General features: G+C 56.1%; 1 protein-coding gene across 4 annotated transcripts in view; it reads left to right on the top strand.

The window, feature by feature from the left end:
* Positions 1-27435, top strand: part of MAD1L1 (mitotic arrest deficient 1 like 1) — a 313102-nt gene that overhangs the window by 122094 nt on the left and 163573 nt on the right. For 3 of the 4 annotated variants that reach the window (XM_059414286.1, XM_059414287.1, XM_059414288.1), the window contains exon 11: positions 937-1081. In XM_059414286.1, the coding sequence (XP_059270269.1) occupies positions 937-1081 (145 nt within the window). Of the gene's footprint in view, positions 1-936; positions 1082-26618; positions 26811-27435 lie in introns of those variants that run through there. The other variant, XM_059414290.1, reaches the window with a different exon arrangement.

The following is a 27435-nucleotide window of genomic DNA, read 5'->3' as shown; positions in this document are numbered from 1 at the left end:
CCTCAGTGAGGGTCCTTTCCCAGGACGCCTCCCTTCCCAACCCCTCTCCACAGATCTCGCTTCCTAGGGGGCTGCCCTGGTCGTCCTCCCCTCCATCAGGCCCTGGGGACGGCCACCCCGGGTGTAGACTAGTGAGGCTGTGTGGTCTCGGGACTCAAGGATTCTTCTTCCTGTGCGTGCTGGGCACTGGCAGCTGTTGAGAGCACGTCAGAAGTAGAGGGTGGTCCCTGGCAGGACAGGGGCACTAAGGGCATTTTGGGGGAAAGAGAGGCAAAGACAAGGCTCTGGAGATGCTTTGTGGCCATGCCAGGGGGTTGGGTGTTAGCTCATGGGCCGTCAGGACTGTGGGGTCCTGAATGGGGCCACCCGTGGTCTTCTGAAGGGTCGGTTCCGAGGGGGCTGGCCTAGGTGGGGCCCACAGGGAAGGTCGGTGTGCCGGGATTGTGGCCCGTCGAGCAGCCACCCCGGTGCCCCGGTTCCCTGGGGTGTCCTCACCCCTGTTGGCGTCCGGCCGGGCTGCGTGGGGAAATGGGCCCAGCTCGGGCAGAGGGGGCTCCCTCACCCCAACGGCTGCACATCTGGCTGCTGGGATCCGGATGGAAGTGCTTGCTGCTAATTTAGCTCATTCAGAAGTGCTTTCTCCCCGAGCGCTGTGTTGCCGACAATTTTCCCCATTGTGTGTGGGGTTGAGCTCCCCCTCCCCCCTGCCGCCTGCGTGTTCTGGGATCACCCTGGGTGTCTCTTTAAAATCCAGAAACTCCTGAAAAGCTCTAAGTAGCTATTCACCAGTGAGGAAATGGCAGCGTGCCGCTTGCACGTGCAGCTCTATTTTGGGACCAGCGTGACGAGCGTGTCCTGGTCCCGGGGGGCCCGTGGCTGGGGTGGTGTCCCGCGGGCCAGGTCTCACCGCTCTGCCCTCTCGCCTTTCTCATGCAGCGCCCGCGGGCTGGAGAAGGCTCGGCAGCAGCTCCAGGAGGAGGTCCGCCAGGTCAGCAGCCAGCTGCTGGAGGAGAGGAAGAAGCGGGAGACGCAGGAGGCCTTGGCGCGGAGACTCCAGAAGCGGGTCCTGCTGCTGACGAAGGTACGGGGTGTGGCAGGGGTGCCCGGGCTGGCCCTGCTCGGGAGGCCTGCTATCCCGGCCTGCAGCCGCCAGCCTGTTCCTGCCACGTCTAGCTAGAGCACCTGGTCCCCAGACTTGAATGGTTGTCCAGATCGCTACCAAGGGAAGGGCACCGTTAACCACAGTGGTTTATGTGGTCTGACTGGTCAGGCTTGTGTGGAGCTGCCTGTGTTCTCCCACAGAAGAGCGTCCACTTCCCTGCATCCAAAGCAGAGAGTCATGGTGGCTTCCTCAAACTGGCCTTTTATCCTGGGATGCTCTCAGGTTCTTGAATCCCAGCAAAGACTTCAGCAAACCCTGCTGGTTCCTTTGGGACTCAGAGGGCCCAGGTGTGGGCCCCCTTCTGGAAGGCCATCCCACCACCTAGTGCTCTGGTGAGGGCCAGGGCTGGGGCTGTGCTGACCCGGTCCGCAGGCAGGGTCTACCTTGCCCTAGGCTGTGGGCGAGGGCAGCTTTCCCTTCCTTCAGGGACCTGTGAGCACAGGGTAAGTGGGGGCTGGCCTGTGGCCCATGGTTTGGAATGAGAATGGTCTCTGGGGCCAGATACCCTGGGCTGAATATTCTTGCTCCCAGCCTTATGGGTGGAGACAGGGCTCTCTCTAATCCTCCTGTGCCTGACAAGCTTCTGATATCTAGCTGGACGGAGTCTGCAGGCAGCGTGTTACTTAAACATTCCCTTGGTTGCTGAAGTTTCAGGAGACAGGGGCGAGAAAGCCTGAATCTGGCCCTAGACATTCTCCAGGCACGGATGTGGGCTGTCCAGCCTGTTGGCCAAAGACACCTTCCCGCTGCCCCAAACTCCACACTGTGTGGGCCTTGTAGGCCATGCCAGGGAGAGACGGTCTACCTGGGGGACGCCAGGAGTTATGCCTCATGCTCTCAGCCTCTGGGACCTCCTGCTTATGAAGCTTGGAGGGGACAGTCCTATTTCAGCTACAAAAAGCCTGCCATTTCATGGCTTCTCCAGCACATTCCTTGTCATGCCATGTTGTCACTCAGAGCCTTGACATTACTCAGGGCCCTGGGTCCAGGGGGCTTCCCAGGTCATGCTCGGCCAGCCTTTGCATAGAGGTCCCTGGGGCTGCCCCCGACATCCTGGCTCTGCGGGTGGTCTCTGCGGGAGAGTCATGCAGCGTCCCCTCATGTGCCATGTCCTGGATCTTGGCAGCCTTCTGGCAAAGGTGAGGACACGGTCCTTAGGCCTGGGTGCTTGTGGTGGGTGACGGTCAGGGTTACGGAGCCGCCTCCTGGTGCCGCCACTTCTTTTTCCCTTCCTTCTCCAGTGTGTACTGTGTGCCACCAGCTCATCTCTGCGCGTGGGTGGGTTCATGGCCCTTCCAGCACTTACAGTCTCACGGGACAGGAAGCAGTGACACACGTTTGCTAATTGTGATGGAAGTTTTCCTTTTTTTACATTTTTTTTTAGAGAGAAAGAGTGTGCTTGTATGCAGGGGGTGGCGGGTAAGGGCAGAGGGAGAGAGGCTCCCAAGCAGACTCCCAGCTGGGCATGGAGCCTGACAGGAGGCTCTCTCTCATGACCCTGAGGTCATGAACTGAGCTGAGATCGAGCTGACCGCCCAACCGACTGAGCCCCACGCTCATGCCCCGTGTGGTGGAAGTTGTTGGAGCTGAAGCCGTGGCGGAGCTGGGGCCAGAGAGTCAGTTTGTGAGAGTCTCGTGCAGGATTTGGGGGCATGGGCATGAAGGGGCAGCCCGTGCTGCCGGCATCGGTCCAGACCGTGGAGGGCAGAGGGAACAAGAGGTGGATGGCATGCCTGCCCGGAGGGCGCGTCCTCGGCTCAGAAAGAGGGGCTTCCTGTGGCTGGGGTGAGGGACGCCTAGACCTGATGTTCTGTATGTGGGAGTGAGGCCAGGCTGCAATCCCCAGCGTGGGAAGCTCCCTTGGAGAATGTGCTTAGTCCGTCTGGGTCCCCGTTTTGCCATCCACAGAGCAAGCAGGGCTGTGGTGTGCTAAAGGAGCCTCATGGGCCAGCCTGACTGGCTCCCGTGTGGACAGTGCTCGTGAGGCATGTGAAAACCACGAAGGAGGAAACGGGTTGGAGGGCCCTGAGGAATGGAAACCTGGGACCACCGCGCCATCCGGCAAGCGCACTCTGGTGTTTCCCCGCGGGCAGCGGAGCCAGCGTGTGGAACAGGTGTGTGCTCCCCCGCATTCACAGCAGCCCAGGTGCCTGGCTGCAGGGGAGCTGGCAGAGAAGACGTGGCATCGGCACACAATGGAATATCGCTTCACTATGAAAAAGAAGGAAGTCCCGCCATTTGTGACAACATGGGGGGGACCTGGAGGGAATTGCGCCAAGTGAAACAAGTCAGAGAAGCACAAATACTGCATGATTTCACATTGGGATCTGAACACGCTGAATTCATGGATACCGGGAACAGATTGGTGGTTGTCAGGCCAGGGGCTGGGGTGGGCGTGGTCAGAAGCAACCGACTTTACTTGTAGGATACATCATAGACTTAAAAATACGAGCCACAGATACAGGGCGTGCCCTCTGCTCATGGGGGATGCAGCTCCCCTCCCATCCCCCAAGTGTGTGGCAGCCTAAGAACTACAGTTCTGCTTGGAAGGGGGGCCGCAGGATGCTGTGGCTGGTCGGGAGTCTTAGTGGGGATCCTGGGACCGCCGCCATGTGCTTATGCGTGGGCATGCGGTGCTCCGTCTCCAGGGCTGTCTGTCCGGCCTCGTGGGAGCTCTCTCGGCTGGATCTGTAGGAGGCCCTGGGCTTCTGGGGCTGTCCTCCCTGCGAGGTCTGTCCTGGATAGCATCCAGCTGGGGACAGTACCCTGCCCAGCCTGGTGGCTGCTCTTCTCCTGGGACGCAGTGATAAGGTCTTGTTTGCTTTCAAACAGCTACTGCTTTTGTGTTTAATAAACTTCATTTTCTAGAACAGTTTGCGATTGATAGAAAAAAGGTAAGGCTAGCTCAGAGAGTCCTCACGCGGTCTGATGCCTTCCATCTCCCTTGTACAGACCCCTCACGTCAGTGTGGTGCGGTCATTACTGGTCACGAACCAGGCCTGACCGGCATCACTAACTGACGTCTGCGCTTTCCTCCTGTTCCCTTAGCTAACCCTTCGCCCTTGCTCTGTCCTGGGATCCCAGCGGGACTGAGCGGTCACTTCTCCTTGGCGCCTCAGGCTGTAACGGTTCCTCCGACTCCTCGGCTTGGATGACTCTCATGCCTTGAGTGTGGCTCAGATGTCCTGCAGTGGTACCTCGGCAGTCGCAAGGCAGCGGCTTTCATCCTCCTTGCCTGGGGGCAGGGCACCAGCCGTGACTTAGCTGTGTGCACAGGCTCGCTTATGTGGCCGAGCTGTGTCTATCAGGGTGTGTCCGTCCGAATGGTGGACTTGGGAACACGGTCCCCGTGCAGAGTAGCTCCCATTCCAAATTCTTGTACGTGAGATTCGACTCTCCTTCCCGTTGTGTCAGTAATTCAGTCATTTATTTATAGCAGATGGGCCATGAATATCGACTGTAGGTTTTGGTTTTAGTCCAGTGCTACCTGGTTTTATGGCCCCGGCAGCCGGGGGCTCTTCCAGTCGAGCCTCCACGTGGGGGTGGAGCCCTTGTACTTCTTCATTTTTTGTGCCGCAGGGTCCCTGGGCGCATCCCGAGCATCTCCTGCCCAGCCATGCACCAGCCACCCCTCCAGCACCCTACCTGCTGCCCTGAAGGGCAGCGTCAGGATCCGAGTGGGCATGGGTTTGCTGGTTCTTTGAGGCCCTATCAGCTCACAGAGCCAGGAAGCCTATCTGTGCATGCATGCACATGTGCATGTCCTAACTCGTGTGTGCGCGTACCCAGGAATGCTGCCCTGGGTCTTTTCCCGAGCTCCCGTGAACTGGATGGGTTCACATGGACGTGTCCATCTCCAACCCACACGTGTGGGCCATCCCTGTTCCCCCCAACCCCGACACCTGCCGTCTTGTTAGCCCTGTTGATGACTTTTCGTATTCCCAGCTTTTTGTTTTGAGATAGTTACACATCACAGGAAGGCAAAGATAGCACACAGGTTTCCTTACACCCTTCACCACTTCCTTGGTGCTTCCTTTCTATGTCATGGTTCCACGAACTGATACGGGCACACGCTTGTGTATATCTGTCTTCTTATCACGTGTGGCTTGGCATCGCCGCCGCTGGCAAGTCGCTGCATGGCCTCACACATGCCCAGTCACACTCATCTCACTTGCCCCACAATGGCCTGGGCACAGCGGCCACTCATCCATCCTCTGTCCCTAAAGTGTTATCCTTTCAACAGCATGGTAAACATGGAATCGTCTGGCATGTGGCCATTGGGAGACTGGCTTTTCCACTCTGGATCTTCCCGATCTGCCCAGTTTGTGCCCGTATCAGTGTGTGGTCCCATTTTGCTGCTGAGCAGGACTCCATGAAGTGGGCACGCAACAGACGTATGCCCGGGTGTCACGTGGTGTTTTCATGGCTTCCAGGTTTTGTTGTTACAAAGGCCCCGACTCACGACGATGCCCAGGTTTTGGGTGGCTGTGAGCTTTTGTTCCTTTGGCTGCGACTGTGGAGCCTGGCACCAGTGGCCCCTGGGAGCTGGGGACAGGTAGTTCCTCACCATCCTGGAGGTGGTAGCCCAGGGGCATTTCTGGGGTGGCAGCTCCGAGCTGGTGTCCAGGCGTGGGGTGTGGGGACATGGGCCAGCACAGTTCTTCCATATGCCAAGCCTGCGTTTTTGCTGGTTTTCTCTTGCTGCGGTGGTTCCCGATGGGTCGATGACCATGGGTAGCAGTGGACATGGCACGAGGGTGCTATCTCACAGTTCTGGGCGGGCCTGGCTGCTTCGTAGGACCTAGGGTCCCAGGTCCTAGCAGACCGCATCGGGTGGCAGCCCCAGCCTTGTGGGGTGCTGGTGCAGAGGCTGTTGGGGAGAGTTTGCAACAGGTTGGCTGGGCGTTGCAGGACCATAGGGGTCCCATCTGTGCTGGCTGTCTTTGCTGCTGCCGCCTGCTCACGTTCTTTCTCACACTTTCCCTGAGGGCCCTGAGGCCCTGGGGGGTCGAGGCCACAGTGCATATCTCTGTGGCTTTCCTGTCCACACCAGCAAAACTCTTTGCTTCTCCCAGCTTTTGTGGCTTAGTTTGGGGCCAAGGCAACCTAATCCTTTTGTTTCAGGGTACCTGAACTTAGTTCCATCTGCAGAAATGTCCCCATCTTGCCAGGTGACCATGGCATATCGTGGCCTACCACCTGCGCAGTTACGGATGGTTTATGCTGTGGACGCCAAGTCTTGGAGACTTAGGTGCCTTCAAGGCCGGTGGGGAGCACAGATGTGGGGAGTGGTCCTGCGCAATGGGATAGGGTCGACCGGAAGATGGGGTGGGTGTGCCACCCAGAAGGGGCAGCCCCTGCCGGCCCCAGCTGCCGTGTGCCGCAGGAATTGCCCAATTCTGGGAGAAGTCAGCACCCCTTCTATGAAGTATGTCCACTCACAGATTTCCCATGGGTCAAGCAGGTGTGCTCATTGTGTGTGTTGAAGGTGACCGGAAGGGACTCGAGAGCAGAGAAGCAGTTGCTGCACACAGGGCCCGTGGGTCCTGTGTTCATGCTAAATGAGTCCCTCTGGAAAGATCTGCCCGTTGGCCATGGGCGGGTATGGGAAGAACCTTCCTGTCCTCGTAGTGGCCATGCCTCCATATCCTCGGATCACCACACCAGGGGGGCCAGCAGCTGTGAGCCCTCTCTGTTGGCCGAGTTAGAATCCCTGTGGGAGAGCCCCGTCAAACCAGTGCCTCATGACTGGAGCTGGCAGCTGTGACCCCCACCTGTGGACCCCGTGGCCCTCTATGCCCAGACTTTGCCCCCACCTTTGTGAGGTTTTGGCCTGGCTGTCTTCTTGGGCATTTTCTGTCCTGCAAGGTGACTGTCCGGGTCCCAAGGCATGAAATTTCCATTTTCTCTGTCTCAGCAGGTTGGAACCCAATGGCCCTTCCTGGCCTCATTCCGTCCTCGCCCTGACCCCTGGCACTCATGGGCCTTGCTGAGTTCGGGAAAGAGTGGCTATTGATTGCCTGGCACTGACTGATGGCTTAGACTGACTGTTGCTCGAAGGCACGTTCCCGATGGGTCGATAGCAATCTCCCGCGCAGCCCTGGGTCCGGCTCGCAGGGACCCGTCTGGCCAGCCAGGGGGATGATGAAGTCGTTCATCAGGCCTGTCTGTGTGGGCGGGGTGCGGCCGGCCTGCTGCATGCCAGGGGCACGCCCACTGTGTGGCCATGATCGCAGTGACCCCGTGGGCTTGCAGCATGTCTGTCCCACCCCAGCCTGGCCTGCTCCTGTTCAGGTGCATCCTCCTCAGGGTGCCTCCGTGGTGTCTGTTCTTAGGCCTGATATTGTGGGGTCTTTGGTCTTCCCCTGTCCTTGCTGAGGAGAGACCCCCCTTGCCCTCCCCTACCCGTTCCCCCCCGGCAGGGTGGTGTGTGTCGCCCCCTGCTGCCGCCGCAGCTCAGCGCCAGGCCGACTGCAGGCCTGTCGGCTGGGCTCTGTGCGCCCGGGTCCCGTTGCGGGCCCTGTTTGTGTGCTTGACATTTCCGCTTACAGTGCTTGGAGCGTGTGGCTTTATTTTGAGACCTTATTAAGCGGCTCCCGTCTCAGGGTTTAATTGTTACTGATAGCTGAGAGTGTAATCACCTTGGTAAAATACCATGACTATTTTAAGCAATTGAAAATTGGCTTCCAGAACTGGGTGAGCACAAACCATTTTCCTATTTGAAATGAGCTATTTCCAGTGTGCCCCTAATATTCCACAATATGGTTATAGAATTTTGTTATTTATAGAACCTCAGCAGTAAAAGCTAACTTTTTAGCAAGAAATTAAAAAAACAAATGAAAGCAGACACTTCCCTTAACTCTCTTATCTATATCCTAACTGCTCCCTAGCCCGAATTCCACATTGCACTGGTTTCTGAGAGGAGGATGCAGGCCCCGGCTGTCTTACCACCCTGGGGATTAGAGTGCGTGGTTTGGTAGTGATGACGTCCCACCCTTGAAAGATTCCCTGAGTGAGGGGGTGGCCCTGGTGGTGGTCGTGGTGGTGGGAGGGCTGGGTCGAGGTCCTGGCTGGGGAGCAGACAGGTGGTCGGAGGTCCTCCTAGGGGCTTCCTTTGTGTCAGGCATGCCAGGCTGTGGTGCTGACTGGCAGAAGATGTCCACCATGTGGGCTCAGCGTCACCGGGGCTGCAGGCTGTTTTGTGGACACCCGCCCTGTGGGCGCCCCGGGTCTGTGCCAGAATGTCGTGACTCTGGCTTCGGTAGAGCTCTGGTGGGCTGCGGGGGTGCCCCACTGTTGTTTGGGTCTGCTGGTGCTCAGTGAGGTGGGCCCTCCCCGTGTGGGGGTTTAGAGCTATATGCCCTTCTCTCGGGGAGTTCTCTCCATATTCTGACCACAACTCTCTCGTGGGAGATGCATACTGCCACATCTCCCATCTGTGGTTTGCTGCTTCTCTCTTGATTGTGTCCGTTGACGAGTAACGGCTCTTAATGTTAGCGCAGACCAGCTTACGGATTCTGTTACCTTTGCATCAGCACCTCCTGAGCCTTGGTGACCTCAATCGCCACAGTTATGGCTCCCAAAGTCACGGAGATGGTTAGCTATTCTTTTCTGACTGCTTTATTGTCTCACCTTTTACGGATTGACGTTTGGGTGTGACAAGCCGTGGGTGTTAGGCTCTTTCCCCCCCAGGTGGTAACTGGATTTAACCCGGTGATCATCTTGCCACATATGCAAACACTGAATCGTATGTTGTATGCCAAAAAATAATGCTATGTTTCAGTTATACCTCACTTAAAATTCTCAGAAAGATTATTTTTTTTCTGTTGAACATGCATTTGGCACAGCACCATCTGTTGAGAGACCAGCCCTTTCCCGTGGAGTGTCCCGGGGCCTTTACCACGCGCCAGTGGTGTTCCTGGACGGTCCAGCTTCTGGATTCTGTGTTCAGTTCCATTGCCTCTCTCTGTCTGTCTTTTTACCCTGCCACCTTGTCTTCAGTAGTACAGCTTTATGACGTGTCCGTACCTGGTAGTCAGCCTTCACATTGGTTCTTCTCTAAGATTCCCTGGCTCACTCTGGTCCTTGCGTATCCTTATATACATCAGAATCCATTTGTCCGTTTACGTGAAAAACTCTGCTGGAATATGATAAGGATTACAGTGAATTTGTAAATCAGTGTGGGAAGACATGACATCCGCACGTTGTCTTCTGAACGAGAACATCCCATGTTACATGCATTATATTAGACACTTTCCCAAGCATTTTGTTTCCAGTGCAGTTTTCATGGCCTCTCTGAGGACTCTGACCTCGTATGTGTTACTGGTGTGCCGAGATGCACTTGGGTTTTGGCTGCTGCCCTGTGCACAGCAGTCGTGCTGAACTTGCTCCTTGGAAAGCAGCTCTGGCAGAGCTGAGCCTGGCCTCTTCCTCTCCAGCCTTCGTGCCTTTCATTTCCTTGTTTTCTTTCCCTCTTATTGCTGGGACCACCCGTTGACTGCCTCGCGGAAGTGATGCGGGCTCTGTCCTTGTGTGCAGATCGGGGAGCTTCGGTACTTCGCCGCCAATGGTGAAACGTGCTGTTTGTTTCTGGTGGATACTGTTTATTGGATTAATGGAATTCCATTTTTTTTTTTTTTTTTTAAGTAATCCCTGTGCCCAGAGTGGGGCTTGAGCTCCCAACCTAAAATGAAGGGTTGCACACTCCACCTACCCAGCCAGTTAGGCCCCCTATTTGTTGTTTTCTAAAATGCCTACCCCATCATTTTTGACGTGGGTTATTTTTCTTATTGTTCTGTTTCGAATATTTTCTCATAATGTCTCTGTAAGAGCCTGTAAGAGCCTGCTTTCAGGCAAGGTTCCCGTGCTCAGGACCACAGTGCAGGCAGATGGGGTGCTGTGAAGGGATGGAGGGGACCCATGCTCCTGCTCCCGTTTCTTTGCTGTCTCATCCGTGGACCCTGCTGGAGTGAGCTCTGCGTGCTGGCCTTTGCGCCGGGCACTTCTGGGGCACAGTGACTGCATAGGCCTGTGCTCCAAACCCAGGTGTGCCTCCCTCTAGGGGACAGAGCAGACTGGTGAGAGCCTGGGAGCACTGCTGTGGTGACTTTGCTGAGCTCTGGAGTCTGCTAGGAGTGGGGCCCCAGGAGACCCTCTGGTGCTGGGGCCTGGTCACTAGGTTTGAGTTTCTGTGTTTGTGTGAATGACTGTAGATCCATTGGAAGTTGTGAAGATGGTGGGATAGGTCCCCCATAACTTTCCTGCAGCTTCTGCCCTAGAAACGTCTCCCATGATTGCAGTGCAGAATCAAAGCTGGGCATCTGGTGTCTGCTCTGTGTGTGTGTGTGTGCGTGTGTGCATATGTGCACGTGTGTGTGTGCGTGCATGTGTGGCGGTGGGGACCTGTTCTTTGTCGTGCTTGCACATGTGTAGCTGCACGAAAGCTCCACCGCTGTGAAGACCTTTCACGTGCTGCCCTGAAAGCACATCTGCCCGGTTGTCCCCTGCTGTGTTTGCCGTCTCTACTAATAGGGCATTTCAACAATACTCTATAAATGGAATAGTTACAGTATGGACATTAAAGTTTTTGTGTTTTTAGATTCATAGGCTGTTTTTTAGAGCTGTTTTATGTTTATAGAGACATTATGGGGCAAATACCGACTGCCGGGGTCCCGCTTGCCCTGCCTCAGCGGTAGCTCTCCTGCGAGCCCCCTGTCTTGGAGCTCGGTCTGGTACAATCCACACAGCGTTATTGCTCCATGGTTGTTAACAGAAGCCTGTCCTTCCTTGAGGCTAGCCCTTGGTGTTGTGCATTGTGCAGCTGGAAGGATTCATGATGGCCCATGTGCGCCACTGCCGTGTCAGCTCCCAGAATGCGGTCACTGCCCTCAGATCCCTGTCCCCATGTGACCCCCAGACCTGGGCAGCCACTGATGTTTCCCTGTTCCGTGGTTGTGCCCCTTCCAGGCATCATACGGTTGGAGTGCCCCAGCGTGTAGCTTTTCCAGTCGGGCTGCCCTTGTTCCGCTGTGTCTTCGCATGGCCTGATGGCTCGTTCCTCTTCAGCGCTGGACAGAACAGTTCACCTGCGCACTCACTGAGCAAGGGGCATCTTGGTGCCTCCAGGTCTTGGCAGTTTGAAGGAGCATGCCATACACACCTGTATGCAGGTTTTCGTGCGATGCACAATTTCAACTTAAGTGTCTGGATCACACAAGAAGAGTGTGTTCCGCATTGAATGCTTTCAGCACCAACACTTCCTCGAGGAAGCTGTGTCTCTTCCCTATTCTTCCCTATTTGTAGAAGCTCTGTGGGGTGGGGCCCTTTGTTCCTGATGGGCCCATGGGACACAGAACTGGGTAGGGGGACCCTGGAGGCTGGAGCCCCGCAGGTAGGGTCTGGCTCCCTGCCCCCGGCCTCCCTCCTGGGACAGGTCTTGAGGCATTTCACTGCCGAGTGTGTAACTGGGTGCACATAAGCCTTCAGGGCACTTGGTTGCTTCTCCCAGGTGAGTGGGGGTTACCAGAGTTGGCATCGATGGGGACTAGGCTCATGAGGGAAGGAGGCCGGGGCGGGGAGCAGACTCTGATGGTGCACCTCCAGCCATTGCTCCAGCCGCCCTGGCCTTGGCCACAGGCTCCTCCTGGTGCCTGAACCCAGGCAGGTTGTGCACAGCTTGACATCCTAGCCTCTTACCTCCATTTCTCTCCCAAAAGAACTGAAACGGTGGCTGCTTCTGATCCGAGTCTTCATCTTCTTCCCGTGTCCTTCTTCAGAGCCCACAAGTTTCCTAATCTTATTAAAAGGATTTCTCTTGTACGCCTTCCTTTTTGATGCTGAAAATTCCCGGGCTTAGGTAGCACAGAAGGAAAGGCGGAAAGTGCCCAGTACCTGCCCTGTCTCCTGAGAAGCAGCCGGCTGTCAACAGGGCCTGGCTTGGGTCTGTCCTGGGTGCTCTCTCAAGTGCACGCCCTCTGCCCTCTCCCCAGTGCGGTGACTTTGATTGCTCTGCACCCTGCCCCCTTCCGAAGCCGGCCCCCACCCCAGCTTCATCCCGCACGGCGATCTATGCTCTGCGCAGAGATGGTGAGCACAGGTTCTCCTGACCGTGTGTTTACATCTGCAGCTATCTGGGGGGCTGTGGAGACAGGCAGGGATGCATCTGGCGTGTGCAGAGGGGTAGTGCCTCTGGGCAGTCTGTTTTTAGTCCTCTGTCTGGGGGCATTCCAGCTGTCCTTACTGGATGGAAGCTGCTGTGGGCGTTGTGGCCGTTTCTGAGTAATAACAGTCACTAAGCCACAGCATGTCTGCACTGTCCTGCTCTGGGGCCTGCATTGTCAGGGTTTCCCATCCACATACATGCCCTTAGGGATGTCTTGGGGCCTGCTGACCTGGCACGTGGTTTTGGGGGGTGTGCCATGCCTTGTGTGCCTTGCCACAGTGTGCCAGGCAGAATTGGACCAGAGCCCTCTGTCCCTATGACTTGAGATGATGAGGCTGAGGAGCTCGACCTTGACCAGGTGGGGTGCTATTCTGCCCACCTCGAGGCCCACCCTTCCTGGGGCACCCTGGCCTTCTCTGCTGTCCCCCTTCTCTCTGTTCTGATGCTCAGCCTGTCCTCATCAGGCAAGACTTGAGTAGCTCCCACCGGGTCCTTTGGCGCTCTGGGCCTTTGGTATAGATGGATTTTGCACGGCCGTGGGTGGTTTCTCCATAGGCAGAGAGGAGTGCTGACGACACCCGGACTGATGTGACAGACACACTCTGTGGCCGGCAGAGGCCTGAGTGTGCCCCTCATCACACCCATCTCCTCCATGCTAAGGACGAGAGTGCTGCAGATCAGAGAGGTTAGTAGTCCTGTGGACTCTGCACTGTCCCTCTGTAGGGCATGAGTCAGTCCTTTACGGCAAGCTCCTTCGTCTGCCTACGGATCAGGTGGGATCTTGGGGCATGTGGTGTTGAGTAAGTGGCCCTCGCAGGGCCCAAGACCCGGCCTGTCTGCCTGGCTCCCAGGCACTACCTGGGCTGCAGGTCAGTGGACCATGTTGAATGCAGAGTCCAGTCCATTTCAGAGCCAGTGTAAGGTCCTTCTACCCGGAGGACAGGTCCTTCTACCCGGACTTGTGCTGGACCAGGCCCAGGGGTGTGCCACAGTGGAGACCTCGCACACCACGGTGACATGTCTCTATCTGCGTGGGTGCCCAGTGCTGACCGCTGGTCTTTGGTGTTGCTGAAGTCTCTGCAGATGTCTGCAGGCCCCCCACTGTCCACATCCATTCCTAGTCCTTGTCACACCCTGCTCTCCTCCAGCGACCATGGTCATGTCCTCTCTGCATCCCCTCCACCTCCCAGAGGACACCCCTCCTGCTGTGTTCATTTGTTCCGTTGGCCTCTGGGTGCCTGTCCTCCCGTCCCCACACCTGCTGTCCTGCTGTCCTGGTAGGGTCTGCGCTGCACTTCCTCGTCCTCCTACCTCCGTCCTCGAGCCTCGCATACAGCTCCCGGGGAGCCACCAGCTACTGGGGAACGGCAGGATCTGGGCTCGGAACTCGGCAGCAGTCTGCGAGGTGGAGTGGGGGACTCTGCTGTGAGTTGGGGTCTCAGTCCCTGCCCCGGCTGTGGGGCAGGCCCGGGCAGTGATTCACACCCTTTAAATTCAGGCTCGGATTCAGACCTTGCTTCTTTCTTCCTTCATATCACTTTTGCGTGATCCTTGAGAAAAGCCTGGAAGAGGGCAGTGTACGTCACCCAGCCCGTGGTTTCTAATTTAGCATTTGTCCTGCTTAACGCAGCAGTCCTCCTCCTTCCAAGGCTAGGCAGGCTCCTCTCGGATCCTGCATTGGATCTTCAAATTTTAATTTTTAGGTGTTGATATATTGTCCCTTCGGGTTACCTTTCTAGGCTGACATTTCTCTTACATTCACTGAGGTAAAAAAAAAATGCACGTGTTTTGTTATGGGAGCACGCCATTTGCAGACTTGTCACCCCTGTCACCGTGTTCCCCACCGAGGAGGCAGCTGGAACCGGGTCAAGGCTGCAGAAACAGTCTTAGAAAAGCAGTTTTAGGAAATATAATGAAATCAAAACAAAGTGCCTTCTATCCCTCCCCAGTTGGAAAATGTTTACTAAGTTGGGGTTTGAGAGGGCGTGGGGGGTAGTGTGGCACCCTTGGACCCACCACCGTCCAGCCACGGACCTCGGGGGCTGCACTGGGCTGCCCTGCTTCTCTCGCCGGCAGCCTTCCCCGCTACCGGGCTCACTTGTCCTCTTCATTGCTCCGGACAGGGAAGGGCCTGCTCTGTTGTGTTCATCAGCAGTTTGCTGTTAGGAGGCTCTTTGTGTGTCGGGGCACTCAGGACGGGTCTGCTAAGTGTCCATCGGACCGGGGAGGGTAACTTGCTCGGCCCCCGTGGTAGGTGAGGGCAGCATCCCAGCTCTGTTCCCTGTCTCTTGTCGGCACTTGCCGCCTCTGCCTACGAGCGGCCCCTCCCACCTTCCTTCGGGCCCTGGTGCGGTGCCCTGTGTGAGCAAGGGCCCGCTTCCCCCGGGCCACCCCGTCTGCCCACCGCCGATGGCTGTTTGGGCGTCAGAAGCGCTTGCAGCGACATTGTGGATACAGACCTGTCAGTACTGAAGGTTAGGACCTAAATGAGCAGCTTGGAAAATGGTGTCTTTCCTCCCAACAGTGGAAGTTAAAAGAATGGTAGCTCCCGGGGGCAGAGGGAAGGGAGATGAGCTGTAACTCGGACCAATGTCCAGGGCAGGGCCGAGGCTGTGCCCCGGGAGTGCAGGGCTTGGACATGTGTCCTCTTCCTCTAGGTCCGGAGGGTGGCCTGTGTGTGGGGCCTTGGTTTTAGCCTGCTCCCTGCTGTCCCCACCCCGTGTGCCAGAGCATAGCTGCAGGCCGCACCCTGTCCTATCTCCACCCTCGCCCCCAGTACAAACCTGAGGCCCCTGGGCCACCTGGGGCTCTTCCCTGTTTTTGGACTTATGGACTGTATGCCCTTGTAAAAGGTTTGCGACACATATGTGTTTACTTGAGAAGCATGTGAGAAGCCTGTGACTCACGGTCAGTGATGAAGGACTAAAGAGTTCAATCTCAGTGCACTTACTTGGAAAGTTTTTAAAAAATTAGTGATAAAAATTAGTATGAGTAGGACCTCCCATTTTCCTCAGGTTCCTGGATTGTCCTGTGCACACCCTGGATCACGGGCTCCCTACACGGAGGTGACCACTTTAGGGCTTCCCGACTGTGGTGGAGGAGCTGGGCCTCGGCTATCAAACAAGCCTGCTGGCCGCCTGGTCGCTGCCATCACTTATGCTGTTCTTGGAAGGGGAAGTGGACGGCGTCCTCTCTCATGTCCCCTGCATGCTTCCATCTCCATGTAGCTGCACTTCGATCCTTCCTCCTTTGAGGTTGGCCCTTTTGGCGTCACGGCCTGTGGCTGCCTGCTCGGCCCACACCGGTGTGGAAGGCGCTCAGGGCTGGGGGGCAGGGATGGTGTGTTCTCCACCCTCAGCTTGGTTTCTCAGATGCCTCTCTGCCAGCAGGTGAGACCTCAGCCCCTAGGCCCCTTGAGACACTTGGATTTTGCTACAGCCTATGGTAAGTTTGCACGCCAGGAACCACCCTGTGGTGGAGACAGTCTCAAGGAACAGCTCAGTGCCTGGTGTCCCCAAGCCCCCTGGAGGCAGCCTGGAGTGAGAAAGGCCCCGCCCCAAGACAGAAGGTGCAGGGTCCCTCCCCGACATAGAGGCTGTGAGGAGCCCCCTCCCAGAGTGAGAACCCGGGGTCCCTCTCACATACTCAGGGCACAGGCACCTTTCTGTGGTCTGTCACCCAGTGACACTTGCTTGTGAGGCCTGTGTGCCCTACCTAGCTGGCCATGTCCCCATGTCCTGCATGGGTCCAGACTCCAAGCCATCCCACAGGGTGGGGGCCAGGAGGCTGGGGCTATCTTCATTTGCACTTTTACTATTTTGTTTATGGGGCATTTTTGCTTGAGTGTTGAATTTCTGAAGTACAGCATTGAAGTATTTTCTGTCTTGCTTCCTGAGGTCCTGGGGTGGGTGCTTCCCACTGCTCCTCAGCATCCTGGCTGCTAGGGTCTGAGGCATCTGCAGCAGGGGGTTTTTGGCGAAGAAGCCTGAGTGTCCTCACTGGGAAAGCCCTGTGCAGGCCTACTAGCGCCGGGCCGGGGGGGCGTGTGTGGGGGGAAGGAGTGCCCACGCAGCCCTGGTGGCCAGAGGGGCCCGAGTGCCACGGGCAGACCTTGGACTCCTGTGTCCCTGTTCACACCGTAAAACCCCCTCCCATCCTGTGAAGATCTGCTGTCTTTTTAACTTGGTTTGGAAGAGATCACAATCTTTGAATGACCTGACCCTGAGCAGAGACAGAGCTGCCAGTGATAGTAACAGTGGTGACAGTGGTGGCATTGGTGGTGGTGGCACTCAGAGTGTGGTTCCTGGCCAGGTGCCTCTCAGGTGCCACTGCTCTGAGGAGCCACACCTCCTGCTGCTGCTGGACCTGCTGAGGGTCTCAGGGTACCCAGATGCCCTTGACCTCCACTGGCTGCCCTTGGCCTGAGGCTGCTCCGCTATAGGCCTGCTGGGCCATGTCTGCATTCTGGGTGCCCCCAGGCATCTCCCTGTTGCTGGCTTTTGCTCCCTGACTTGTCCTCTCTGTGCCAGCCCAGAGAGGGGGTCCAGAAAGGTGCCTGTGCCCTGAGTATGTGAGAGGGACCCCGGGCTCTCACTCTGGGAGGGGGCTCCTCACAGCCTCTATGTCGGGGAGGGACCCTGCACCTTCTGTCTTGGGGCGGGGCCTTTCTCACTCCAGGCTGCCTCCAGGAGGCTTGGGGACACCAGGCACTGAGCTGTTCCTTGAGACTGTCTCCACCACAGGGTGGTTCCTGGCGTGCAAACTTACCATAGGCTGTAGCAAAATCCAAGGCTGCAGTGGCCTTTTGGGTGTTCCATGAGGTGGATGTGACTTGCACCAAGGTTTGTCCTGAAGGAGAGGATGTGGCACATGTGTCCCTGACATTGCCCTGGGACTCCTACTGCTGGGGGTGTGGAACCACCGTTCTCGTTCCACGGCCGGCTGGGCTGCCCCTTTCTCCTCCTCTCTCCAGGAACGGGAGGCCCTCTGTGACCCTGGCCCTTGGCTGCCCTGGGTGGGTGGCCCCCCAAGGTCTGTCCCTGGCTGTGTCAGGAAGCGAGTCAGCACTTGGGCTGGGGCCTGGCAGCTGGGCTCCCAGTGTCTCCCTTCTGGGGGAAGAGCCTGGACCTGAGGCTTAGAAAGTCCAAGTTGTAACTGAACTCAGGGGCTCTGTGCCTAGGGCTTCTGCCTCGGGACACCCTGCCTTGGAACCCTCACTTCCTGTCCTGGGTGGGGACATGCTTGTGGCCTGTCCCAGGACAGGGCAACACCATCTGAGTGCTGGGGAAGGCTGTGTGATCCTGAGCCGGTGCTCACGCCAGGCCAGTGGATCGTTCAGCACACACTTGCCATCAGCCCTGCTCTCAGAATCACCCCGCTCCAGAGAATCACTCGAGACCTTCCTAGGTGACACAGGGGAGAGAAGCAGGGAATCCGACAAATGGTAGCTCGGCTATGCCTGCACTCAGTGGTTGAGAAGCACACATGGGCTGGATCGTGCAGAGCCCCTGCCCTGGGCAGAGCCGAGCTTGTGGGGTGGGGGGATTGCCTGGGCTTGTGTGGTGTGGCGGTCGCCAGGCCAGCCCCTCATGGTGCATCAGCAGTGTGAGAACAGGCTGCTGGTTCAGCACGCAACATGGTGAGCTGCTCGTCCATGCCTTCCGTGCGGGGCTGGGTGTGATGTGCTCCAAGTTGACAGTTATGTTTGCGTGTCTGTGTTACAGTAAGCCAACAGCAGACACCCAAATGAATAGTAGTGACGGCTGACCCCTGTCATGCTGACGGATTTCCCTGAATGCAGTTGTCCTTAGAACACTGTGGGTGAGGATTGGCAGAATCCCATTTTGTGGGTGAGGAGACTGGCTGGGAGCTCCTTCCCGCCTGTCCCTGTCGCTGCTTCCTCGTGTCAGAGACTGTGTGTGTGAGTGTGTGTACCTGTGTGTGCTGGGGTGTGAGAATGTGTATGTTACTGTACACATGTATGTGGTATGTGAGTGTTCATGGAGTGCCGCCGTCTGTGTGCATTTTATGTGTGCACTGTGTGTGCACGCGTGGTTGTGTATATATGTGTGAGTGTGCATGTGTGTTTTCTCTGGAAAGCCGGCTGTTTGATGTAGTTGGCTACTTTTCCCAGGAGATCTGCATGGAACATTAGGCCCAGAAGATGAGGACCAGCCCTCGCTGTCGTAATAGTTATTAAGTAGCAATAAAGTGGGATCTGTATTTACAGACCCAGAGTGCACTCAGACTGGAAGGTATTAAATATCATCCATCATCAAATGGAAAACAGTCAAATGCGGGGAGAGTGTTTCAGAGTCAATAATCTTTTGGTTAACTTCACCCATAAAGATCCAAACTGCCCCTGATAAACCTCTGAGGAGGAGGGAGCGAGTTCTTGCAGACCACGGCGCTCCCAGCACGGCTCCAAAGTCAGGCCCACAGTGTGCCACATCTCTGGACTTGCGGTATTGCCCCGGGGGGGGGGGGGGGACTGGATATCCACCGTGGCCTCATGCTGTGGCTCTGGGCCAAGACAGAGGCATCTCTCGGTCCCTTCCCAGAAGTCTGGTTGCTTGCTTTTGCCATGGGTCATTCCCGGCTTACACTGCGTCTAGAGAACAGGGAGAAGTGACACTCACATTGGCCAGCAGTGCCTGGGGCTTGGGGAGGGGGTGCTGGCTGCTGTCTGCCCAGGAGGGTGGTCTCAGTAAGGAGAAGCTTGGGAGGACCCTTGGGTCTGTGGTGGATCGCAGACCCTCCCACTGGCGGCCCCCTCCTTCACCGAGGCTATGTGTCTCCTCTGGACCTGTAGGAAGGTCGTGTTCGCATGAGAGACCATGTGGTGTGCCCGGTGCATGGCTTCATACCCCGGGAATTCAGAGGGGAACGGTCCAGTATGCACTTTGTGAGGGAGTGACCGTGGGCTCCACAAGGCTCTCTCTCCTCTTTTGCTTGGGGCTTAGGACTGGCTTCCGGACCAAGGGCCAGTGATGCCCGCTCCTTGCCTGACCGGGTACTGTAAGTAGATGTAAGTGGAAGCCAGAGGTGAGTGTGAGGCCACTGTGTAAGCAGGGAACTGTGTCATGTCTGTTGTGTGTTAGTTCTTGTCAGGGACGTCAGGCCTGGGAGATGTTTGCATAGTTTATGGATGTGCTTTCCAGCTAAAGGGCCTGGTTTCTGGAAGAATGTGGGAGAATTTAGACAGTTCCTGAGTTTGCCCCTTCTAAAGTTTTTATTTTCTCTAGACCAGAAGTTTCAAGTGAGCGTTACTGTGTTTAAAGCTTCTTTCCTTGTCCGTCAAGCCTCTGGCCAAGAAGCGGGGTGGTACCCTCACGGAGCAGCCACTCTGATGGCCCGAGGAGAAAAGGACAGGACCTCCTGCTGCTCTGGGGTTTGCAGGGTCCCATCTGGGGCTGGGAGAGGCTGGCCGGCCCCCTGCTGCGCACAGGAAGACAAGCTTTCCGGCCCAGGCAGCCTTCAGATGGTGACCGACTGTGAGAAGCTGTGTCATCGCAGAGTGCTGTCCTTGGAAGGCAGTGCCCCCCACTCTGAAGGCATGGGCAAGTGGGCAAGGGGGAATCTCAGCACAGCCCTTTTTGCCGGCAGACCGCCCACAGAGCCACAGAGTCTCTGGCTGGAGCCCTCGAAGAGCCAGGTGGGGGCTTCCTGCTTCAGGGACGCAGGTCCAGCCCTGAGCCTGCCCCCTGCCAGCTGGCCCTGCAGCTCCTTTCTGCCATGCAGGACCCACGCATCCAGTGTGGTCTTGGGGGGCTCATGCATGTGGTCTGGGGTGCTGCACACTGCAGGCAGCACTCTCCTGGGGGGGTGTTTTGTCCTCCCTTGGGTCCCCCAGGAGAGTAATGTGGACTGTCTTCCTGTTGTGTGTCCTGTGCTCCCCAGAGCTGAGTGCTTGGCCTGCAGAGTATGTGTGGGTGTCTGTCTGGCCAAGTACGGCAGCTTTGGGGCGACACATGATCTCCCACTTGGCTCTCCCCTCCCTTCCTTTGAGGGATTCATAGGGATTCGGGTTGCCGTTTCCCTTGCTCTGGGGCTTATAGCTCCCACTCGGGGATGTCCTCTTTGCTGGTGCTCCCTTGGGGCTCTGCACTAAGCTTTTACAGAGGGCTTTATCCTCAGCTTTATGAAAGTCTCTAAATAAATTAGATCCATTGGTTAGGCTTTGCCAGTGATTTTTATTAACCTCCGGTTAAAGAAATATTGCTAGTTACAGAAGCGTGATTTATTCCCGTGTAAGCTGGCCTCATTTAGCCACCTGTAAGCCCCCGGGAAGAACGGCTCCGTATCGATGCGAAGTGCTGGGCAGTAATGAGAGGCATATGTAAGGAGAGGGCTTGGTGGCTGGAGGGGCTGGGAACCCGTGTTTCAAAGGGACTTTTCCCTTTTGTATGAAATAACTGGGGAGAATAGCCATCTCACTGCAGTGCGGGTGGAGAGCCAAGCCCTGGTCATGCCTCCATGCAGACTCTAGACCCACATCCAGGGACTGAGTTCCAGATGTGGAGAGCAGTGCAAACTGGGGGCGCTGAGGTCATGGGGTGGGTGACCTTCCCTGTCATCCCTGGTTCCTGGTGGCCCCGCCCTGGAGACAGTGATGCTACCAGGCAGGCTTGGAGGCCCGGGCTCAGATTCTGTGTGGCTTGGGGCATAGGACCTCCCACCTGAGTTTCTGTTTCCTGTGTGGGATGGAGGGGCGTGGGGTGGAGGGGCATGGGATATGGCCCCTTCCCTTAACTTCCCTCCTCTGCATTGGGGACATGGAGGTAACCCGTGTGCCTTTGATACGGGAAACGGTGCTTGTCATCCTCCTTCCCTGCTGTGCTTGTCACTCAAGCAGGTGGCTTCCGTGCACACACTGCCTTCTCTTCTTGGTGTAACCTGGTGACACTGAGCAGGACAAGTGCACACCGCGCAGGCTGTGGGGCACCAAGGATGTCGTGGCTGGAGCACAGGAGCCCGTGTCAGCCCCGATCTCCAGGCTGCTGCCTCGGCTGCCTCTGTTACTAGACCGAGTTTGTAAATCCTCGTGGGTAAAATCCAGACTGCGCGCCAGTCTCTTTGGGAGTGCTCATGTTTTTAGGGAACCATTCCAAGCACATGGCTTCTTGGTGGCGCCCTGTGGCCAGACCTGCAGCCCTGTCATGGTGGCGTGACTCCCCAGAGTGAGTGTGTACGTTCAGATCTGGCTCAGTGGGTGTGCTGCGTGGGATCCAGACACGGTCCCGCTGGGCCCGACGCCCTCTGCCGCCTCGGGAGGAGCTGATGGTCAGGGCTTCTCTGATGGCAGGTCAGCCCCGTGTCAGGGCTCGGCAGCTGCCTCCTTAGAGCCGTGCAGGCCACTGGCCCTGATGGCCCTCAGTGTTTGCTGCAATTCGAATCCTCTCGCGCCTGCCCCGACGTGTGCTTTCTGCTCAGCCCGTGGCATCTGGCCGCCTTGGACCCCTTGTCTTCCTCTGTACCTTCTCACGTTGTTGGAGCCCCTGCTGCCAGACTGTGGCCAGCAGTGACCCAGGCTCCCGCAGAATCGCGAAGCCACATACTGTGAGCCCAGCTGGACCCAGTGACTCACAGCCTCGAAGCCACTGCCACCTCCCTGTTGCCTGCAGAAGGAGGTGTGTGGACCTGTCCGGAGCCAGGTTCTCCGGGGCCTGTTGGCTATCCGCTCCCACTGCCGTGGACTCAGCACTGTCTCTGTGTGAGCGTGCTGTGTGTTGGCGAGGCCGATGGGACCTCCCCGCACACTGTATTGGGAGAGACCTCAGGACCCAGAACCCTGTGTCTGGGCAGGTGGGCTTGGTGGAGCAGCCCAAATTCCAGGGGACAGCTGTGGCTCGGCCTTTTGTGGGCCACATACCAATTGTCCCTTCTGCAGGCGGGTCCTTGCAGACACCCCCAGTGCTGTCCTGGCAGGACCCCCCTGGGCCAGGGAGGGCCTCCTGTCAGAGCAGATTGCTGCATGGCTTTTCAGAGGATTAAAGTTAATTAAAGAGCTCTTCCTTGCTTTCATTTCCTTGTATCTGCCAGCTATTTACATGCTAATGCAAGCCCTGCCGCCCAGAATGAGGAAGGTGTCAGCTCCAGGCACCTCATCATGCAGGAAAACAGTGGGAAATGAGATGAGCGCTCATTTATAGATTTATATTGTGTCCCTATGGGTAGTGAGAGGTGTGCAGATTCAAACACATTTGAAAGTCAGTGGCACAGTCTTTTTTTTTTTTTTTTTAATATTTCCTGAAGTGTCTACAAGGCTGACTTGAATTTTCTCCATTAAGGCCGCATCTTACGCTGCATAATTGAATGCATTATGCATGGTAATCTCTTTGCATAAGCAATTTTATAAAGAAAGAGGACGCAGAAAGTGGAGTCCAAACTTTGCAAGTGCAGCTCTGTCCTGTTTCCGGGGTGAGGGGCTTTCCGCCCAGAGGGCCAGCTGGTGGCTGCGTTTTCTGGCTCTTAGTACAGCTCTCCAGATGGAGAAACCATGTGGGGTGCGTGGATGACCTGTGAAATGCGTGTGGGTAGATGAGGGAACGCGGCTGCCATCACAGGCCATGCTTGGGCTGCAGTGTCCAGAGGTCTCGGGGGTGTATCTGTGGAGGGGGGGTGTGTGTGTCATTTTCTTTTTCCATAACCACACCTTTTACAGGGGGATCGTCCTCCCTGACTTTTGTCCCTGTGCCTCGCTGGAACAGAGCAAGTGAGTTTCTCCTCCAGCTCTCCCCTCCCCCTTGGGAGCCTTGGTGGTCAGTGGCATCTTCGCAGCATGGAGGTTAGTACTATTTGATGGAGTCCTACCTTCCTCAGGCAGAGAGGGTTTCGTGGTCCATCACTAAATTAGATGCCTTCAAAGCCCTTCCTCGTCTGGTTGAATTCACACATTGGGAATGTCACCGGAGAGCCTGAGCAATGCTGGACACTGTCTAGTTACCAGAGCGAGCGTCTGGCCAGCTGGTCAGCTGCAGTGCCCAGCACTGAGCTTGCTGAATGTTTGTAGAGAGCAGCTAACACTTTGCTGTCTAGGAGGATGGAGAAGTCGTGTCTTCTCCTGCTAAGCACAACTAACAACCCTCGACATTATATGTAAAACAAACATAAAAGACACAGGAAGGTGGTGGCTGGAGACCTCGGGACTTAGGAAACACCCTGTGGTGTTTTGCTTTTTTTGTCTTATCGCACGGTTGGAGCTGGAGGAGTCACCCGGACGCACCAGGGGCCCTGAGCACCTGTGGAGCTGGACGCGTTAGACCGTAGCTGGAAGTATGAATGAGCCCGTGGTGGCTGAGCTCAGTAGTGGAAGGCAGGAGCTGTGGGAGGCGTCCCTGAACCTGGAGACTGAGCAGTGGGAACCCGCCAGGTGTGCCCCCGCACGGAGCAGTGCATCTGGAGAAACACGGCAGCGCCATCTGAACAGAAGCCCAAGCTCACACGGGTGTCCTCTGCACCCCCAGGACAGGAGAGGCAGGGCTGATGGGCCTCCTAGCGACGACAGAGAGCTGCGGGTGGCTCGCTGGTCTCTTCAGTACGTCAGGCTTTTTATTTCTTCCTGAGTCAGTTTTGGTAGTTTGTGTCTGTGGGAATTTGTCCATTTCACTAGATTGTTGGCGACTCGGTGTCTAGTTGTTGATAACATTCTTTTATAGTTCTTTTTATTTCCATAAGGTCAACGATACTGCCTCTGTCATTTCTGCTTTCAGTTACCTGAAGCTTTTCTGTATTTTTTCCCAGGTTGGCCTAGCTAAAGGTTTATTGATTTACTGATCTCTTTTAAAGAGCCACCTTTTGGCTCTGCTGATTTCTCTGTTGTGTTCTGCACTCCTTTTTGCTTACTTCTGCTCTCATCTTTATTACTTCCTTTCTTCAGCTTGCTTTGGGTCAGCTGATATTTGAGGAAGATGCAGAAGCAGTTCGGGGAAAGAAAGATGGCCTTTCAGCAGGTCTCCCTGGAGCACTTAGACACCCACAGCCAAAAAACCGAACCTTACACTTCATATAAAAAGTAACCACAAAATTAAATGTGGAACATAAAAGTACAAACCTTTTATGAAAAAAAAGAGAGAGAAAATTTTCAGGGTCTAGGTAAAGAGTTCTTAGACCGGGCCATCGAAAACACGATTCGTCAAAAGGAAAAGTGATAAACTGGACTTTGCAATGGCAGAATGTTCTGCGCTGTGAGAGACCCTAGTCCCGACTGCAGAGAGGCGTGCAGACAGCATGTTTGCAAGCCATGTGTCTGACCGGGACTGTTAGTGGCTATGTCTGAAAAACCCCGAGCCCTCCACAGCAGCGAAAATCTAATTAGAAAACTGGCACGTACAGATGGCGGATGGGTGTAGGAGAAGGTGCTCAGCACCGAGAGCCAGCAGGGAGATGCAAGGAGACCCACAGTGAGGGATCGCTGCACACCTCCGAACGGTTAACATAAAAAGTGGTGACAACCCCAAGTGCTGGCAAGGCTGCGGAGAAACTGGATCCCTTGCTGTGCTGGTGGACACGTGAACGGGCACAGCACTCTGGGTTATAACGTCTCCGTTGTTGAAAGCTCAACCACAGTGACCAGATGGCCCAGCACTTGCACTCTGGGCATTTATCCTGAAGAAATAAAACTGACATATGGGACTGTTCCTGGCAGCTTTATGCGGACCAGCCCCGAGTGGAGAGAACGCCAGTGTCCTCCGGCAGGTGGCGGTTACACACGGTGGGAGGGCCTCTGGGCTGGAGTCGGTCGGACCGTCTCTCTCCAGCTACTCCAAGCTACTGTGATTCCTTCTCTCCTCCTCTGTGCCTAGGCATTTCCATCCTCGGGTGCTGGCATGGGTTGTGACCTTTCCCCTCCAGGTCTCTGACCCCTTGTGGAGTGGCCCCAGTCAGCATCGTGAGGGCTCCAGGCAGATGTGTCTAGAGGTGCCTTGGAACCCTGAACCCTTCTAAAACCTAGAATGCCTCTTTTGTTTTTTGTCCTTGATTATAATACTGCACATTTGGGAGCTTTCAGATGCTCCAAAAAAAAAGTATGAAGAAGACCTTTTAGAAGACCTTAATTCCTGGGGCGCCTGGGTGGCTCAGTGGGTTAGGCCTCTGCCTTCGGCTCAGGTCATGATCTCAGGGTCCTGGGATCGAGCCCCGCATCAGGCTCTCTGCTCAGCAGGGAGCCTGCTTCCCCCCCTCTCTCTGTCTGCCTCTCTGCTTACTCGTGATCTCTCTCTCAAATAAATAAATACAATCTTAAAAGATAATTAAAAAAAAAAAGAAGACCTTAATTCCTGTACCCAGAGGTGGCATTGAAATCATGTTTTTACGTTTCCTTCATTTCTTCCTTCCTCCCTCCTTCTCCTTTGATCGAGCCATTCATTCATTCGTCTCTCCATCCTTCCGCCCATGCATCTGTTTATCCAGCCAGCCAGCCAGCCACCTGTCGATCCACCTGTCCGTCCATCCATTCATCACGGGCTGGTGACCGTAGGGCCAGGTGCTGTGGGGTCAGCTGTGTTCCTGCAGGTGTTCCAGGTATCAGGAGAATGGGCATGAACAGGACAGACAAGACCTGTTTGTGTCCCGTGTTTGTCACTTAACATTTATCATGACAAATGCTTGGTCATTAAACAGTTTTTGAAAAACGATTGGAAATTTAGACTATTTTTAATTTTTTATTAGTTTTGGTGGTGGGAACAGCATCCTTGGATGTAACTTGTGGCCCCATCTCTGACTCATTTCTTTCTTTCTTTTTTTTAAAGATTTTATTTATTTTTTCGACAGACAGAGATCACAAGTAGGCAGAGAGGCAGGCAGAGAGAGAGAGGGGGAACCAGGCTCCCCACCAAGCAGAGAGCCCGATGCGGGGCTCGGTCCCAGGACCCTGAGATCACAACCCAAGCTGAAGGCAGAGGCCCTAACCCACTGAGCCACCCAGGCGCCCCTCTGACTCATTTCTTAAGATGTGTGTCGGAGCCTGGAATTCCTGGTTATAGGGGAGGAGCACTGCTGGGAGCCTGGGTCAGCGTTGCTGGCTCAGCGCACCTCCCCTCCAGCAGGCGTGTCCGTCAGCACTATCATCAGCAGCTCATGTCATGTTGCTTTGCGTGAGAGATGGATCTTACTGGATTTCTGTGGCCCTTGCCCAAGACTGCATTCAGTCCTCTCCCGTCTTAGACGACACTGTTTTCCAGAGGAGGGAGGAGATTTCCGGGGATTCGGTAGCTTGCCAGAAAGCATTGCCAGGAAGTGGGAGAGCCAGATTTGCAGCCCGAGTCTAGTCCCCCTGCAAGGGGAGGGCATCTGAGAAGCAGGGAAGGCCAAGCAAATGAAGGGTTTTTGCAGTCACATTTGTACGGTAGTGCCCTGTGGCTGCCCTGTCGTGCTCTGAAGAGTCAGCTGGCCACTTGAAATGTCTGTGCCATGTCGAGCGCTCATTGCTGTTTGAACCGTGTGACCTTTGCTGCTGAAGGAGTCGGTGCCCGCTGGCGCGGGATAGAGGTGAGGGGGGCCTTTAGTCAGATCCCGTCATGGTCCTGCAAGCCCCTGGGAGGTGAGCTGCCCCTGATCCGGGCTGTGACTCGGCCATGCAGGCCTCCCTCCTGCCTGTCCCGCTGCCTATCTTCAGGAAAAGGAGAGCCAGGGGGTGAGGGGGCCTGCGGGGGTGCTCCAGCCCGGGATGCAGTGGCTTCTCTGCCCTGTGGTGATGGAGCCGGGAGGCTGCCGCCAGTGCGAGCAGCTGCCTTGGCTTCTCTGAGTCCCTGGTGAATCCCTGGGCTGGTGTCCCCAGTCCTGTGGAGCGCCGCTGCTTTCGTTGCTGAGGGAAGTGGGGGTCTGTTTTTCTCCTGGCTGGGCTCCTCTGTTCTGTGACCCGTTTGTTCTCCAAGCCTCAGCTGAGTGGGGTGAGAGGAGCTTTTGTCCCTGAGTCCTCCAGCACTGCCACCCTGTTCGCTGGCTGGTGGGCCTGGAGGGGCAGTTGCACACAGAGACATCGGCACAGCTGTCCCCTCGGGAACCAGCCCCGTATTGGGCCTGCTGGGCAGTGGAAGGGCAGGCCTGTAGCTGGGAGCAGTGTCAGCCTTGTAAGCACCTGGAACAGGGACACTTAGTGTGGAGATGCAGCCTC

Source organism: Mustela nigripes, chromosome 11 (assembly GCF_022355385.1).
Source record: "Mustela nigripes isolate SB6536 chromosome 11, MUSNIG.SB6536, whole genome shotgun sequence".
Classification (NCBI taxonomy): Eukaryota; Metazoa; Chordata; class Mammalia; order Carnivora; family Mustelidae; genus Mustela; species Mustela nigripes.
Note: the sequence above shows the minus strand (reverse complement) of the source record. Positions and strands in the feature narration are given on the sequence as shown.